This window comes from Oryzias latipes, chromosome 19 (genome assembly GCF_053564925.1).
Source record: "Oryzias latipes strain Hd-rR chromosome 19, Olatipes_Hd-rR_3.1".
NCBI lineage: Eukaryota > Metazoa > Chordata > Actinopteri > Beloniformes > Adrianichthyidae > Oryzias > Oryzias latipes.
In genome coordinates, this window is record NC_136255.1 from 4,814,614 (window position 1) to 4,832,369 (window position 17,756).

The following is a 17,756-nucleotide window of genomic DNA, read 5'->3' on the forward strand; positions in this document are numbered from 1 at the left end:
TTTCACGGGACGCAGCTTGTCAGTGCCATAAAGGTTTGTCTGCTTAAGACTGTCAGCAGCTGTCCTGTTTTACAAGCTCTTCCAAACTGAGGTTTACCTCCTGATTCCTTTCATTTTTCATCCTAGAAATGAAAAATGAATCATCAATCATCAGGCAACTCTTCCCAGATGAATTTCAGAAAAAGTCAGCGCTCTAACCTTTAATTTCATGCAGCTGTGTGTTATTACGCTTCATGCTCTGTGCGTTTATGGCGTCTGCATGAACGGAAGGTGGAGACCTGGTGCCTTAACAGTCCAATATCTGACATCCAGTGTGTGTTTGAACATGCTTATGACAAATTATAGGGAAAGCAAATATTCCACACTGCTTAACTCCCTGGAGTTGTTGGGATGTCAGCGCTGACAGCCTCTCCCCACCACCACCACCACCACCACCTAAATCCTCCATCTGTTTATTCAACCACCCAGAGATCAAGGGGCAAACTTTTGGGGGAATTTTTAAAAAATTTCTTGCAGTGAAGATATTCCCCAAAAATCTCACGGTGATTTTAGAAATCTCGCTCAGATCCCTCAGTTAAATCCTTTTTCTCAAAAATTGAGCCAAAAGGGCTTTACTGTTCAGAAACATGAATAAACTAATAGAATTAAAAAACAAAACAAAACAAAAAATGCCTGCAGCAGGTCAGTATGACCATAAATAAAATAATGAAAAAGAAAAGCAATGAATAGACTATTAACCATAAGAAGAACCGTTCAGTGTAACAAAAACACCTCAGAAATGTATCATGTGGGCCACGTGGCCCGTGGTATCTCTCACTTCATTTTACCTTTGTTAAAACTGGAACTGGGTTCTTATTGGTTAAATTTGAAACATTAAAGAAAAAACAAGTCAAATTGAGGCTCAGTAGTGGGCGTGGCCTCCTCGTGCCCGTGCAGTGTGGCACACTGCAGCCACATGAGGTCTGGCATTGTCTTGCATAAGGGGGAACCCAGGGCCAATCGTACCCGCATCCGGTCTCACAAGGGGTCTGAGAGTCTCATCTCCGTACCCAATGGCAGTCAGGCTCCCTCTGGTGAGCACATGGTGATCTCTGCAGCCCTCCAAAGAAATGCCCCCAAAGCAGTACTGACCGTACTGCCAAACGGGTCGTGTTGGAGGATGTTGCAGCAGGAGAACGTTCTCCACGGCGTCTCCAGACTCTGTCACTTCTGTCACGTGTGCTCAGTGTGAACCCACTTTTATCTGTGAGGAGCACAGGGTGCCAGTGGCGAATTCCCCAATCTTGGTGTCCTCTTGCAAATGCCAAACCTCTTGCACGGTGTTGGGCTGTAAACACAACCCCCCCTGTGGACGTGGGTCCTCGTACCACCTCATGGAGTCTGTTTCTAACAGGTTGAGTAGACATGTGCACATGTGTGGCCTGCTGGAAGTCGTTTTGCAGGGCTCTGGCTGTGCTCCTCCTCTTTGCACAAAGGAGGAGGTGTTGGTCCTGATGCTGGGTTGTTGCTATCCTCCCCATCTCCTGATGTACCGTCTCCTGGTAGCTTCTCTGTCCTCTGGACACAACGCTGACAGACGCAGCAAATCTTCTTGCCACAGCTCGCATTAATGTGCCGTCCTGGATGCGTTGCACTTCCCGTGCCACTTGAGTGTGTTGTAGACGCTGTCTCATGGTACTGGAGTGACAACACTGTCAGCATTCAAAAGTCACCAAAACATCAGGCAGGGTCATCACTTGCAGAACTACTCCTTGATTGTCTTGCTGATCACTTATTTCCACTTGTTGTGTTCCACTTCCAGAAAAACATGACATTGTTCATCAGTCAGTGCTGCTTTCTAATTGGACAGTTTGATTACAGAGAAGTGTGGTTGACTTGGAGTAACAATGAGTGGTTCAGGTGTTCCCTTTCATTTTTTGAGCAGTGTATATTGCACATAGTATTTCTGTAAACTCCAAAAAGCCCAAAAAGTTTTACTTCTTGTCCGTTAGTGGATGCTGTGCCTTTTTCGGGGTCTAAAGTATTTTATGACTTCAGCACAGAGGATGCAGCGCGAGTCTACATGCACGCCTGATCTGAAGAAGATTAGACACAACTGTCTGCTCAGAAACGTCTTACCGTAAAACATGTGTCCCCCGTCAGCAGGACGCATCTCAGCCTGCTATCTCACTAACATCATCACATCCTCGAGTCTTAGCCGGAGCCAAGCTTTAGATGCGACTAGGGCGCTTTGATGTCAAAGAAAAAGAGGCAAAACAAGGACATCTGGCTGTTTGATGAAAGCCATTGCAGACCCAAACCTCTACAACCACAAAGAGGCGAGCAGCTCCAAACACAGCAGTTCACTTGATCCAACTTGATGACACAAAGTCATATCTCTCATATCTCTAATAAGATTTGAAGTCCCACAAATCTTCGACCTTCCACAGTGGTTAAACTGAATGTCCCATCTGCTTGCAGCAGTCAGACGGTGAGGTGAGGAGGCTGGCGGAGCAGCTTCTCCAGAGGAACGAGGCCGTGAAGAAGCTGCAGAGGGAGAAGGAGCATTTGGCGGAGCTCAGCCAGGTATGCACCCAGAGTTCTGGTGTATGATTTTGCCTGTGAAAACCAAATTCATCATCCTCCTCACCGCGAGGACACGTCAGCCTGCAGCAAAATGTACAAGGATTGCTGCTCATGATGTGTATGATGAAGAGCAGACAAGTAGCAGAATCTTCTAAAAGGGAAAAAACACATCAATGATACACATAAACAGACATGTTTGATTTTTTACCAAATCTACATTTTTTTTTAATCAGTATAAGATATAATTCAATTTTTGGGGCATTTGGACAGAAAGTGATCTTTTGGTTTCATCAACAGATGAAGTATATCTCTCATTAACAATGTTTTGAAACTTCATTTTCTCTCTTTGTAAAAATAGTGAAGGATCTATTTGTCTACATGTGGACTCATCAGAATGGAGGTTTTGGCTTTCCTGTGGTGTTTTCTACGTCACAAATACAATCCTTTTTTTCAACAGCATTTTTTCATCTGCTCCTGATTCAGAAGAATCTTTGAACAAACAAATTCTCAGAAATGCCATTTTAATCTTAAACTTCTTTATCTATGTCCTCCATCTGCAGAAAAATGCTGCAAGAACACATTAAAAACACAATTTTTGCCTTTAATCTTTGTATCTGGCAACAGGCAACAGGATATTTTGTTTTTTTCTGTTTATATTAAAGCTTATTTAGTTTTACTAGCACATATGTTTGTTTTATTTACTGGACAACACTGTGTTGTGATGTGGAACAACACGATTAATGATAAATTGACACGACTCTGCTTTTTATTGAGGTTCTGCAGCTTCACCATTACAGTCGACACTACTTGTTTGTTTCAGTCCTAAAGTTCTGCTGCTTTTGGTAGATACTGTTTCAGAGACAAATGTTCAGCTGTGATCTTCTGTCGCACCAACAGCAGGCCATCGAGGACCTACAGATGGAGGAGGAGAAGGTGAACAAGCTGGCCAAAGAGAAAACCAAGCTGCAGATGCAGGCTGAAAATGTAAGAGCAATGCACAGGAAAAAACATCAGTGAAATGTTTGCTGTGGGTGAGCTGATCCAATCCATCACAAAGACGGATGTGCCTTTTTTCAGCTGGACAGGTGGCTCTCATTCTAAAATCTATTACCCGCATGTGGGGCTTGAATCAATTACTTTTATCAGGATTCATTCCATACATCATTCCAAAGAGAGGATAATGCAAAGCAGATGAAAGCCTAAAAAAAGCCACCCAGGGCAACAATTTCATTGACACAAGCCAACTGAGATGGAGATCTTTTTTCATGTTGTATAAACATTTTCCCATGCAGACTTTCAGAATGTTTTCTGCTGATTTATAGCTTAAAAACTGCTAGAATTTTGAGGAAAATGAAAAAGAAACATGTTTTTTTTTGTTTGTTTTTTCGAAAAGTAGAGTGATGTTTGTCTGTGGTGTGTCTCTATAGTTGGAGAACGAGCTGGAGAAGAGCAGGAAGAGGCTGGAGAGCGACAGCAGATCCCCTTTGGAGGGACCCATACTGTCAGAGAAGATGAGGAACGGGCTGGAGGAGCTCATCAAAAGGTCAACTGGATTAAAACTTAAAACTTCTACAAAATTCTAACAGGTCAAATGCTATAGATTTGCTGATAACATTTTCTGAAGGGAAGGCGGAGTAAAACATAAAGAGAGACGATGTCTGAATCTATAGATTGTTGCTGCCATTATTAAAACAGGAGTGTATCGTCTCCATAAAGTAACACTCAATGGTTGTGCTGTACTAAACTGGTAAAAACCCAACAGTATATAAAGTTTGCAAGAAAAAGGTCATTTTAGCTCAGAAGCTCTAAAAATGTATTGATAAAATATCTAACCTCTTTACTGGGATTGCGTAATGTGAATCAAATATATTTAAATAATTTAGGAAGTCGAAATATTAAGTTGCATAGTTGTCATAGGCCTAAAATGATCCACAAATGGCTACCTGTGGCTCTGCAATCCACATTTGATCATATTTAATTTATGTATCATTACTTAAACATCACGTACTGACATGTATACTAACAATTGTTTGTCCTTACATTAGCGGGAATGTTCTACAGAGTGTTCAAAGACACACTCCAATGACAATTGTGTTTTTGGTGTTTTTAACGTGTGCTCGTACATTTTTCTGATGACAGAGAACATGCACTGTAAAGAGAAGATTAAGCTCAAAATGGCATTTCTGAGGATGCTTATTTCTTTATTCCTGTGAAACAGGAGCAGACCAAAAAAGGCTGTTTCAAAAAGCTCATATCTGTGACGACGAAAATACGCTGAGCAAGCGTCCTGCTCCGCTCCATTCTGATGCATCCACCTGCAGACAAATAGATTCATAAACACCTTAGACCTGAAATCTGGATCAAAACCAGATAAAAGCCCCAAAATTGCTCCCCATTTTTTGTTGCACCGCGATCGTTAGCTTGGGGTCGGTTGTCAGGGGCTGTAAGCTAGCGAGGGAGCTGTCCAGCTAAACAGAGAGCTCTCAAGAATGGGGAGAGGATTGGAGGGTGAGGTTGCTCTGCGCCAACAGCTACAACTCAGAGGTGAATTTCTAATGAACTCCTGCCACTCTGCAGAAAGGAATTTTGATTGTGACTCAAAGTGACATAATCATAATTAAAAGACTCTTTTACAACAGATCAAAAGATGTTTGGAGTGGGTCTTGAAGGGTATGAAACGTGTTCAGAGATGTCATGTTTTCTCATGTTGGCAGCCATTTTTGATCCTTAATGAGTTCACAAACGCTAATTAGACAAAATGAGGAGTGAACTTTTTTTTATTTTAAACCCTATGGGTGAAGATGTTTTTACTTTGAAAGGTAAACACCTCAGAACTTGAGCTTTGAGACTCGAGGACAATGTTTTTGAATGTCTCTTTTCTTTTAATCTCTAGAGCATCTCTGCCAAATTTGATTTACGTGGTCTGTTTTCACTTTTTTTGGCCGTTGTGTGTTTCTCTGAAATCATAAATGTTTCTGTTTCTTTGGGTTGAAGTGACAATATGACAGTTTTAGCCAAAAGGTTCCTTCCGTTGTTGGCATTCAGTCAGTCGTGTTCCTTCTTAGAGACCTTTGTAAAGCTTTTCTCACAGCTTTGTGCTCAGCAGTGTCAGTGCCATGATCACATGATCCGGGTTCTGAACCAGAACCTGCTGCAGGATCTTCCAGTGTGACACGATGAGAGCTTCAGAGGTGCTAAACGTGAGATCCACCTGTAAGAATAGTGACTCATTCTCTCCTGGATTATTCAATCTGTCAGATGAGCTTCCAGTTCAGTGAATCTTCATCAGTGTGACATTGTAACAAAAGAAAAAGGTTGTCTGCAGAAACCCTCCCAGAAGAGAAGAGTGGAGCTCATCCCCTCTGGCAAACTGTCCAAAGGTTTCATTAAAATGCTTTCTGAACGTATTCTTCCCTCCGTTCAGTCCCATATTCCAACTCTGTTCCTCTGGGAGTTTGTTTCAAACTGTTGAAGTCATGTGACCTTTAAATCACTGTAATGTTTGTCCAAAAATTCTAACATGAATTATTATTGAGCGCATTGATTCACCGTCCAAATTAGGGCAGATTGACATAATTCCTCAAAATAATTTATTTTTAAATTCGGTAAATGCTTTTTTCACCCCTGATTCATGCATTTTGTGATTCATCAAACAGAAGTTGAGCTCCTATTTAAGGTGCAAACATTTGTCACATCTCTCGTGTGTTTTATGACATTTTAATGACACTGAGCCTCACTCTGCAGCTGGTAATGAAATAATAGTTGCAGGGATAGGCTCCAGCAACCCTGTGACTCTAGCCCTTGTGCTATCCCATGACCCCACCCTTACATTGACGTGTTCTCCCTACCATGACAAAGGTGGATAAAGGTGGAAAGATTTCATGTCATCCATGGACACCAGTGAAGATCACAAATCATTGAAGAAAAAGGTTCAGAGCACTGTCTAGTGGGTCTAGATGACCCAACTCCCAATGTTAAAGTGCCTAGGATAGCACAAGGGCTACAAGGGATCGAGCAGGTCCCAAAAAAGATGGATGAACAAATTCAACTACATCAATCAACTACAATCAACTACATAAAAGCCAACATACATTTTTAAAAACAATAAAATCAGATATTAAATACAGTTTATTAAAAAGGAAAAAAAAAACAGTAAAAAAGACAAAAAATGTAATTTTAAATACAAAAATGATTTTTAAGTCTTCTAAGAGGCAGTTTTAGAGATGTTCACAAGTCCCTTTTGGTCCGACTCAAGTATCTAGTCCTAAACCGGATAAAGAAACTGTCACAAGTTGCTGTTGGACTCTTTTTCAATGAATCGCATAGAGTATAGATGGTTTGTGACTAAAAAAAAAGCCTTTAACTTTTGACTTGACAGAGATGTCCTGTAAATAAAATCGGGGGCAGGCAACAGAAACTCTGTCAGGACTCTCTCAGGGCTGGACTCAGATGTAGAGTTTTCGAGCTTTTAATCTCAGAGAATGGCAATAGCTGTGGTACAGGATAGGACCAAACACAGTGGCACAGGACAAAGGGAGACCATTTTAGACATTGAAAGACAGTGAAAAAAATCTAACCAAAAATGAAACAACAAACCTAAAACATTAATCATTAAACATCATTATGGAGATCAGCTGAACTGATCTGACCTCTCGTCTTCTCTCAGCAGGAAGGACTTGGAGATCAGCAGCACCAGCAGCAGGCTGGAGGCAGAGGAGGCCCTAAACATCGGGCTGCAGAGGAAAAACAAGGAGCTGCAGGTCAGGCTGTTTACTGACTGGACATGAAGCACTGAAGGAAGCGGATATGTCACATGCTGACGCATACAGGTGCTGCAGGTTTTTGGGTTGTCCGTCCCCGTAGAGGGTCGGCTGCAGGTGTGTCTTGCAGTTCTCTTGATAAAGAGGAAAAATGTAAACTCATGTGTTATGAGGGGAACACCCAAAATACAGTCCGCACCTGCGATCTGAAATAGTTTGATTCATGAAAAGGTTGGTGAACATTGCTGGGTAAACATTGTCCAAATTCCCACCCCGCTAACGGACTCTAGTGTGGGACTATCTGTGCCCTGGATTTGAACTTAAATCAGACACATGCTCACACAGAACATGATGTCAACCATTTACAAAATAAAAACCTGAACTTTTTATGAAGACTATTCATGAATCTGCTGTATTCTGATGAAGAAAACTTACATTTTAGGAACAGGTTTATATAATGGCAAATCGTTCAAACACAATGCATTGTGGTCTTGCAAGTTAGTTTTTCGCAGAGACTTGTGAGGAATTTCTGAAGCACTGCATTCTGTAGGTTCGGACACTGTGAAAAGAAGACAAATGCAAGATGTAGTGAGGAGGTCAGGGTTCTATTAACACTTGTGCTATCTTGTGGGGTCCAGATGACCCCACTCCCAACCTTAACATGCCTCCGAGGCACAAGTGCTAATATGCAATAGTCAGAGAACCTGACTGATGCTGGTTGTCGTCCTCTTCCTCTGTGGAGAAGGTCAAAACCTTCAGATCAAAAGCTGAATATCAGTTTTTAACATTTTTAATTTTCAACATGTGAACGTTGTTATACAATGGTGGGGGGTGGGCGGTTGATCCGTCTCAGGTTATTAGAACAAGTCTTGGCTGAATGATCTCTTATCTTGGTTTGTCTTGACCCCTGAAAAAACCACCACCTACAGCAGCAGCAGGTCAGGAACCGCCAGCCGAAGGTCGCCGAGGTCAGACACGGCCTCAGGCTCTGCTGCGTTCACTTATGCTTCTGCTGGAGGGGCGGGGGTGTCAAAAGTTGATCACCTCCATGGTGAACTTCCATCATTCCCCCTTCCGACAGGCTTCACTCAGAACAAGAGGGAAGTATAAATGGAAATGTGAGCAGATGAAACCTTTTCGATGGTTTGAAACCTTTCGGGTGTGAAAAATAAAACAGAAATAATTTGGAGCCTGTAGCATTGGGGCCATAGAGGACAGCTGGCACACGGATGACATTGTTTGCTCAAAGCCACTTGAAGTTAGGACAACATCATTTTCGCAAATTAGATTCTTCTGAGCCTCTTTTTCTAGATGCAATCGAGGATCCCTGGGAACTTTTTTCCGTGGCTCTGGGCCACCATACAGAGGGGATTTGTCTGGACATGAGCTGGTTTTTAGATGCAGGTGCTCCCCTTGGTTCCTCACAGCTCAAACAGGGAGCTTCTTGGTGTCTGGCTGCAGTACCGAAATGAGATCTGTGTGTTTTTAGCTAGTCAGTTTTCACATTTACTGTCCCACAGTGAGGCTGCAGTGTTTCTGACAGAGCATGCCTGAAGATGTAAGCAAGTCTGCCAGCATTCGGATACGTCTGCAGCGTTCTGATACGTCTGCGTCTGCAGGCTACAGCCGCCTGTCGGCTGGAAGTCACCACACTTCTGCAGAGTCGAGATGTTTGATGATCTTTGTTGGTTTTATTGCGTGGTGGTAAACCCTGACTCAAAGGAGTGGACCACATCATAAAGGTATCACTCTCTGAGGGCTCCTGCAGATGTTTGGCTGGAGGTGTTCAGGCCAAAACACATGGTTTCATGTCCGACTGCAACATTTCTACAACCAGCATTTAGTCCAGATTGTTTCTTCATTAAAACATGTTCTGAGAAAAAACATGGAAGAGAGTTGTAAATATATATAAAGAAAAAAAATCTCTTGTCTTTGACAAACTTCACTGCAAAGGTTCATAAATGCAAACAAAACCACAAAAAATATAAAACTTTCAGGTTTTTTTTTACCCCAAACAATCTTTTTTAGTTGTCAAGTGTTTTTGTTTGTTGTTCTACTAAAAATTTAATCTGCAAAAGCTCTACTGTGTGAAATGGTGAAACTGAGGTCATTGGACTCTACCATTTCACTGTGCCTCCTGAAACAACAGCTGCCTGGGGTTGTGCGGTGTATGGGGCACGGGTCAGCTCACTTTTTAGCCTGCTAAAACTGTTTAGGCAACAGGCACTAGCACCTCGCTAGTTAGCATAGCTGAGTTCTGCTCCGTCCTGACCTACATGAGAGAGCAGCCGCTACATTGGTGTCAGAAGTGGCATCTTACTGCTGTCAGAAAGACGCAATGATGGAGCAGATAGCTAGTGAGATAGAGCGACTTACCCTGGAGTACAGCTTGCTTCGGGAACGCCTGCGACAAGGCACAAGACAAAAAGCCTCGGTGCACCGTCAACCGGATGGTACCAGTGCTCCCCGCCCAACACATCAGGTGACTCAAGCAGGACCCCAAGAAACCTCAATGACTTTTCCAACCCCCCCTATTGCAGAGCCCAGGAGCACCATTACTCAAAACCCTGCAAAGCTACCAAGATTTTGTGGCCTGACTCCTCTTGAGCCTTTCCTTGCCCAAGTGAATTTAGCAGCCTTGCATGATGCAGCCCAACACAGCAAACCTGCACGAAAACATCGTCACCATTGGCGGCCACAGAAACACCAAAGAAGCCGTGGGGTTCAAATTGTTGCACCTGACCAGTCCCTAACTCCTGTTCCTTCCCCTGAAACAGTTGCAGTGATTAAAGATGTTGAGGATTGCAGCAATGGTCACCTCAGCGGGACACAGAAGGAGCAGCTTGGGTGCTTACTCCAAGAGTTTTGGGACATCTTTGCTGCTCATGAAGAGGACTGCACTAGAGCAGGTCTTGTCCAGCACCACATTGACACTGGTGAGGCTAATCCAATTGCCAATCTAATCACCCTCAGCGTCTGCCACTAGCGAAGCGCCAGGCGGCTGAAGAACTACTCAAAGACATGGCAGCTGATGGCATTTTTGAGCCCTCTGACAGCCCCTGGGCTGCACTAGGGGTCATGGTGTGCAAGAAAGGCGGAGGGCGCCGTCCATGTGTGGACTACAGTCGCCTCAATGCAGTGACTCGAAAAGACTTCTACCCCTTGCCCTGCATTGATGACGCACTGGATTATGTTACTGGTTCATGTTGGTTCAGCTCATTGGATTTACGCAGCGGGTACTGGCGTACTGGGTACTGGGTACTGGAGCTGGCGCCAGAGGCCAGGCCCAAAACAGCATTTACCATCGGCCAAGGACAATGGCAGTTTAAAGTAATGCCATTTGAGCTGTGTAACACCCCAACTACTTTTGAGGGGCTTATGGACAGGTCCTTAAAGACATCCCCCGCACACGCTGCGTAGTGTACCTGGATAACTTGCTGGTCCATGCCCAGAACTTCACAGAAGCGGTCTACAATCTGCGTGAAGTATTTGTAGCCATTCGCCAGGCTGGGCTATGACTAAACCCAGCCAAGTGCACCCTTTTAGTCCGCCAAACACAGTTCCTAGGTCATGTCATCAGCGAGAGTGGAGTGGCAACTGACCCTGCTAAGGTTGCCGCAGTGAGGGATTGGCCCACACCATCAAACACTTTAGAGCTAAAAGCTTTCTTGGCTTGGCGTCTTACTACCTCCGCTTCGTTAAGGATTTTGCCACCATTGCCAATCCCTTGCACCAGTTGACAGACAAAGGCAAACGTTTTGAATGGTCTGAGGGGTGCACAGCAGCCTTTCAGCGGCTAAAGTCTGCACTTGCTGATGCCCATGTAGTGGCCTATCCTGACCTTGGACAGCCGTTCACTTTGGACACTGATGCAAGCAGATCAAGCTCCAGATCAGAGCCTAGCCCCCTCACTTTTTAGAACTGCTGGACCAGTCAGGTATTGAATGTGCTGCAGAGGAGTGACCTGATTCATCTGGGTAGGGGTTTCAGGATGAGCCTCTGCAGGAACAGCAGCCATGAGCATTTTTGTTCTTCCAGAGTAAAGCAGGAGGGGCTGAAACACATTTCCTCCAAACTCTGCTCTAAAATCCAAACATAAAACTTAAAGTTGACTGCAGCTGAGTTTGCTTGAGGCTTCATGAAAGCAGAGACGTCAAAGGAGAGAGGGGCTGAGCATGTGTAAAGGGGTGGGGTCGCTGGTAAAGCTGTGAGCGTGTGCAGGAGTCAGTCAGTCAGGCTGCTGCTGCTGCTGCTGCTGCTGCCGCCTCAGCATGGCTGCTCTATCTGCAGACGTCCTCCGCTGGCATGTGAGTCCCTGTCTTTGTGTTGCATGTGAAGTTGTCATCAGGATGCATGTTTGCTCCGCCAGAGTTTGGCGTCCGATGGTGATGGTCCACAGCAGGAGTCGTGCGTGAGCTGCTGAGGTTGTTGGCTGTGGGTGACGCTCTGTGTCAGAGAAAAGTCCTGACGCTGATAGAAGCGGCTGTTGATCAGGAACATGACCTGACTTTGTGGGTTCTGTTGATCTGAACAGATTCTTTTCTTCATTTGGAGAACAGCAGGTCTCCAAGTAGGATGGATTGTTTTGATCACATGAGGAGATGGAGGAACGTTTTCAGTTGCTGAAGCCAGCAGTAGTGAATTGCAAAAAAAATGTTTTTAATGCACCACAGTGAGTCACATTGCCCAGATTAAATGCAAATTTCCCCAAAAATTCAAAAGGTGTAATTAGTTGTTATATACAGGTCCCCGGAAACGTGAAGTTGACTGTCATCCTTCCAATCCACACCTTTAAAGGATAGTTACAGTAAACAAAAATTTCCAAATTAATAAACTCATTGAATATGTAACAAAAGATTCAATTAGAGCAAATGTTAATATTCCCATAAGTACAGTGTCTCCAGCAGCATGGGTATCACACATGTCCAGTCTCTTATGTTACGCCTCTGGTGCTGCAAAAAGCTGTACTCGAAGTGGGGCGGGTGCACTGACCCGATTCCACTCCAGCTTAACCGCTTTTAGGAGGGACACAATTAAGGTTGCAGATATGTCAGGTTAACCATCTGCCAATCAAAAACTAAGCCCCTTAAGCTCAAATACAAACTGGTATAAACCCCCACCCCCACAGTCAGAGTTGTTGTGATGTGAAAGTGAAGTGTTATGCATCAGGAAAATCCTCGAAATCAGTTTGTAGGAACACTTTTTTAATTAAAAAATAACTTAGTTTTATGGAAGTGAATAAAACTTTTACAACCTGCCTCTAGTGGTTTTTGGTGGAACTGCAGCCGAACTGATCAAAGTTCAGTTTCAGTTGACACGTCCTCAACTGAGTTGTATCTCAGATTAAAATAAATATTCTTACATTGAGGACTAACTAAAGAGCAGAATTTTGCTTTACCCCCCCCCCCCCCCCCCCCCACACACACACACAAAATGTGCTCTAAAAGAAAATGGGTAAATAGATTTGATGAATTTGATGATTTTACCATGTTGAAAAGTAGAAAACAGTTTAGTTAAGAACCTGTGATATTTTGAACAAACACTCTAAATTTTGCACAGTTTTTATTGTATCCTAGCAAATATTAAATCTTTCATTTTTTATACCATCAGACCTGGTTAGGGTCCAAAAGGCTGCTAAATATTTTCCCCCAGCTGCCTTTGAGTTACAGCCCGGACAAGCCCCCAGTCCATAAAGGCAATAATGAAGTATTGTTTAGAATTCAACTTAAATTTCTTAATGTGCAGAAAAGTCTTTTGGTTGAATCAAAGGTTTTGATTTAAGCTGGTTTGACTGCTTTAAAGAATATCAACAGATTCTTTCAACATGAACATTTATGCTTTACCTTCTGACCCCTCTGTTTATGTCTGCTTGAGCAAGGCGCGTTTGCAATCTCTGTTTATCCACAGGAGATACCAATGAACCTTTCAAGCCGACGAGGATTTTAAACTTAGCAGAAATATGCTACTTCATGACTTTAGTCTGTAGTCTAGAACTTGAAGTAACTTTGGTTATTAAAAACTGAAAAACAATGTATTTTAGCAGTTTTTTCCTGCTGTAAAACTACAAAGAGCACCTATAAAAGTTCAAACTTCCGTTTATGAGATCATTCATTATTTTTTTAAGGCTGTCTTTTATCTTGTAGTGCAGGTGAACAATCTGAATAGCAGCGCTTTCATAAGCCGCATCATTGGCCAAACTATGCAAAAAGCTGCGACTTAGACACCATGAAATAGAATATGTGGATCCAGTCGTCTAAAGTGGATGCATCAGAATGGAGCAGAGCAGGAAGCTTGGGGCCCGCTGATCCTTGCTAACAACTACACTCTTTTATACACAGCATTTTTTTGTTTGCATCTGATTCACAACAATTTGAATAAAGAAATCCAAGTTTAAGCTTATTTCTTTCTGTGTCCTCCATTATCAGACAAATGCAGCAGAACATGTAAAAAACACAAAAAATGCCATTTTTATTGTCGTGGGTCGTTACGTTGCTATAATTAAGTTACAAATGAGCTTCAGAGGCTTAAAAGTCAGTTTTGCATTTAGGTGCAATAGAAGTAAAATGTTCTAAAGGTTTGGTGTTCCACACCATAAAAAAGGGTGAAAAAAGCAAAAATGTGAGAACGTCAGAATAAGTCTTAAAGCCCTTTAGAATGTAAATATGTGACTTGAAAAGATGGCAGGCGGATTCAAAACAATTCAGAAAACTGTTTTTCGGGATGACACTGGAGGATCTGAACAGCTAAACAACATGGCAGGACTTCTTGACTGACACTAAGAAGACCGGGGCTTCTTTTGTTCAGGGGTGTACAAAACGCGACTGAAGCTGTACGACGTTCCTCCCAGAAAACTGGAAATTGAGTCCAGAAATTTTCAAATGTCCCCAAAATTAAATGAAACGGTCCAACCTGCACACATCTGCCCTGAAACTACGTGTGTGTTTGTCCTTCGTCACACTGATGAAGATGAATTCCTCTGAGGAGCCTCAGTGGAGCAGAAGCTGCTCTGCTCTCAGAACCGTTTCCACGTGTCTTCAGGTTCGCATGGAGGAGCTGGAGGAAGAGCTGGAAACCGAGCGTGCCATGAGAGCCAAGGTACAGAACAAACGCACAACTACAAACCATGCCCTCACAAATGACAACCCCCCCCCCCACCACAGGATAAAAAACAGATGAGCCTGAAACCCGTCCGTCTGCTCAAAGCTCCATGTCAGCCCGGATCTGTCCAGCAGTCTGAGGCCTGTAGAAAAATTCAAATATATGGACATATTGGCAAGCTGGGGGGGGGTGTCATTGTTCATACCCCCCCTCTTGTCAACACAAACTATCTGCACCTGTGATAATAGAGTGCAGAGGGACAAACCTACTGTTTTTGATTAACTTACAGGGTGATCCCTGAGGCGCAAAGGGGAGCTCCTCGTCCTGCTCTACTCAGTTATTTTTCCCTGATCAGTCCCTCTCTCACACACACATGTGTGCACGCACTGACACATGTGCACGCACGCACGCACGTGCACACACTCCAGCCGCTAGTGCTCTTTGTGATGCTCAGCCTTTGCAGAGGCGCGTGTCTGCTCGATACCATCAGCCGGGACGAGTCCTCTAGGTGGTTGTTTGTTCAAAGACGCTCCTCAAGCAGGAGTGTGTTCCAGCCTGCAGAGCCGCCTCCGATGGCATACCTGCCCCCCCCTTCCCCGCTGCAGGAGCGGAGGATGCATATCGTCGAACAGAGGGACGGCCAGCCTGAGGGGGAGTTTCTCCTCTCCCCTCTCTGGGTGGCTTTCCTAATGCTGGGACCCCCGTCAGCATGCAGAGCTGCAGAGGAGGGGGGGGGGGGGCAGGCAGGCAGGGACTCGCAGACCTTTATCTGCAGCTGTGCGCAGACAGCGTGCCTCTGCAGACAGGCCTGCCTTTGTTAGCTCTGCTTCTTGGGTCACACGGAGGCAGATAGCATCAGCCGAGACGGTGACAGACAGCAGGGACCCCCCCCCCCCCCCATCCCCTCCCTTTCTGCTGGAATGTGAGCAGCTTTGAGAACCCCAGTGAACATCCTCGGGTTCCTCATTGTGAAATATGCTCAATGCTCAGCTGGGCAGGTTTGGAAATGAAAATGGGTTTAATTTGGCCCAACCAAGCACTGAGTTAGAAGATGGGGGGGGGGGGGGGGGGGGTGTAACACCGGAGTCACTAATGAAGTGGTAATAGTTTATTTTAGAGTTTTCTCTTGCTGTGCCTTAGTTGCATCACTCGGGGAAGTGGGGGGATTCTCCACATCAGGGGTCTGTAACCTGAGGCTCCGGAGCCACATGTGGATCCTTTATACCATGTGGATCTCTGACTGAAGAAAAATAAATTAATAGGGATTTTAATAAATAAACTCTGATTTAATTTAGATTAGTAAAGTTCATATATTTATAATCAATACGTCATAAACACTGATCAGCGTACCTTCTTAACGCTCGCTTACCAGTGACGGATTGCGTCACGCCTCCACCGGACCAAAGCAGCAGCAAAAAGTGTTGAGCCTGACATCGACATAGACGTTCAGATCGCTCAGCAGAAAAAAAAAAAGTTTGTATGAACCTTCCCGATAAGGATGGCAAAGCACAGGACTCCCGTTATTCTTTCTCTTGTTGCTTTGCCCCGCCCTCATAATTCCTAAACCAATGAGTGAAGCGGTTTTGTTTACAAGCTGTGGTATAGAAAGGGAAAGTCCGCTTGAGGGCAGTCTGAATGCAGACCAAACTCAAGGTTCAGACCAAATGAGGCGGACTGAGTCCGGACCAAATGGTTCTTCCAGTCTGAATGCATAAATGTTTTTACATCCCTGCTGCCACCAAGAGGTCGTGTTCGCTCTATGCTTCGCCCAGAATGCACAGATTTCAAATACTTAACATAACTTTGGTAAAAAAAATCAGATCTTTTCTGATTTGTAAGTTCATTTGGTTATTTTAAAGCACTTTATTTTTTAGATTACAAGTTGCTATGTCCTTCTTTTAGACCAATGCATTCATGTTTATGTTAAGGATAACAGCAGTAGCAAAAAGGATGACGGCTCACCAAAGAACACAAGAGCAAAGGCCATTTTTGTCGTGTACTTTTTAACATTTTTTGCAGGAGTAAACTAGCTGCACTGGGATGATCCTGTGTAGCACAGGACATCTTTTATTTTGAAAGGAAGCCATACGGGTTTTTAAAAAACAATTTCTCATTTGTTATTTTATCTTTATATTTCTGTTTTTAAGCCAGCCAAAAAGGAAATAATAATTCATTTTTATTATAAAAGTAGCAATGTAATTGACATCAAAGCACTATCAAATGTTCCTAATAGGTCAAATAAAAGTTTGTGTCTCCTTCTGGGTTTTGATCTGAGAAAGAGGCCCAAACGGCTCTTTTACTGGTAAAGGTTGTAGACCACTTCCTTACATCAACTGGTCCCCTTATTGCAGTGATTTCCCCAGAATAATTGGCACATCATCATTAAGCTTCAGGCCGTTCTTGGTTTTAGGCCATTTGTTTGCTCCAAAAACAAAAACATGGCAGAAATGCTGATAATTTGATGACAATTATGAAATAGGACACAACAGAAAACAGACTAAGAAGAGACCCAAACAGGGAGAAAATGTATCTTCTACATGACAATTTTGTTTTTTTCACACTATTACAAACCCATATATTTGTCACAGTTTTAATAATTGTACTCAAATAGGTGTTTGGATTTTATCAAACATACCTTTTACGTTTTTTCCAAAGTTTTTTTTTTAATATTTACTTGATTTTTACAGTTCTTAAGGTCAATCCAGATGGAGTCCAACTCCCACAGGAAACAAGTCTGACTTCCTGACCGTCTTAAAACTAAGCTCCTGCTCTGTTTGTGGAGGGATCAAATGGCTCCCAGCAGCGGATCATGTATCTCATGCTTCCCAAGCCAAGTCTCCATCACTATAAAACCCGAGGGACACGGTCAAACCATGACCATGCACCGGCGGATTCTGATTACTGCTTTTGTGGACGGAATTTCTCTAAGTTTATAATATGAATGTATATCTATACAAATATGTCTAAACCAAGTTCAAAATGGAATTGTATCGAGTGAATCAAAAGAATTAAAAAAATCGTAAATCTAAGTGATCCAGGTGAATCGAATCGTTTAAATTATTGGTGATACCCAAATCCTAGTTTCTAATGTGGCTAACGTGTAACGTGTTATAAACAAGTTCTCGAACTCCTCTGAATGCAGTTAATTCTGTTGACTGACAGACTTGTCTCTGACTCTTTTATCTCGTTTCATGCGCCTAATAGTTCAGTGCTCCTTATGGGACACAAGATTGAAAATAGAGCATTCATTGACCCTGCATCCATATAATCTGTTGAGCCTTATAGTGTGGAAAATACAGTACTTGCTGTATGAAACAATGCAGCAAAATGTGT

General features: G+C 43.3%; 1 protein-coding gene across 3 annotated transcripts in view; it reads left to right on the plus strand.

The window, feature by feature from the left end:
• The window catches only part of LOC101168994 (putative uncharacterized protein MYH16), a 59,271-nt gene that overhangs the window by 29,584 nt on the left and 11,931 nt on the right, over nucleotides 1–17,756 (plus strand). For 2 of the 3 annotated variants that reach the window (XM_011488463.4, XM_020712018.3), the window contains exons 3-7: nucleotides 2,461–2,565; nucleotides 3,463–3,549; nucleotides 3,993–4,108; nucleotides 7,235–7,325; nucleotides 14,364–14,420. In XM_011488463.4, coding sequence (XP_011486765.1) covers nucleotides 2,461–2,565; nucleotides 3,463–3,549; nucleotides 3,993–4,108; nucleotides 7,235–7,325; nucleotides 14,364–14,420 — 456 coding nt within the window. Of the gene's footprint in view, nucleotides 1–2,460; nucleotides 2,566–3,462; nucleotides 3,550–3,992; nucleotides 4,109–7,234; nucleotides 7,326–11,521; nucleotides 11,633–14,363; nucleotides 14,421–17,756 lie in introns of those variants that run through there. The other variant, XM_011488465.4, reaches the window with a different exon arrangement.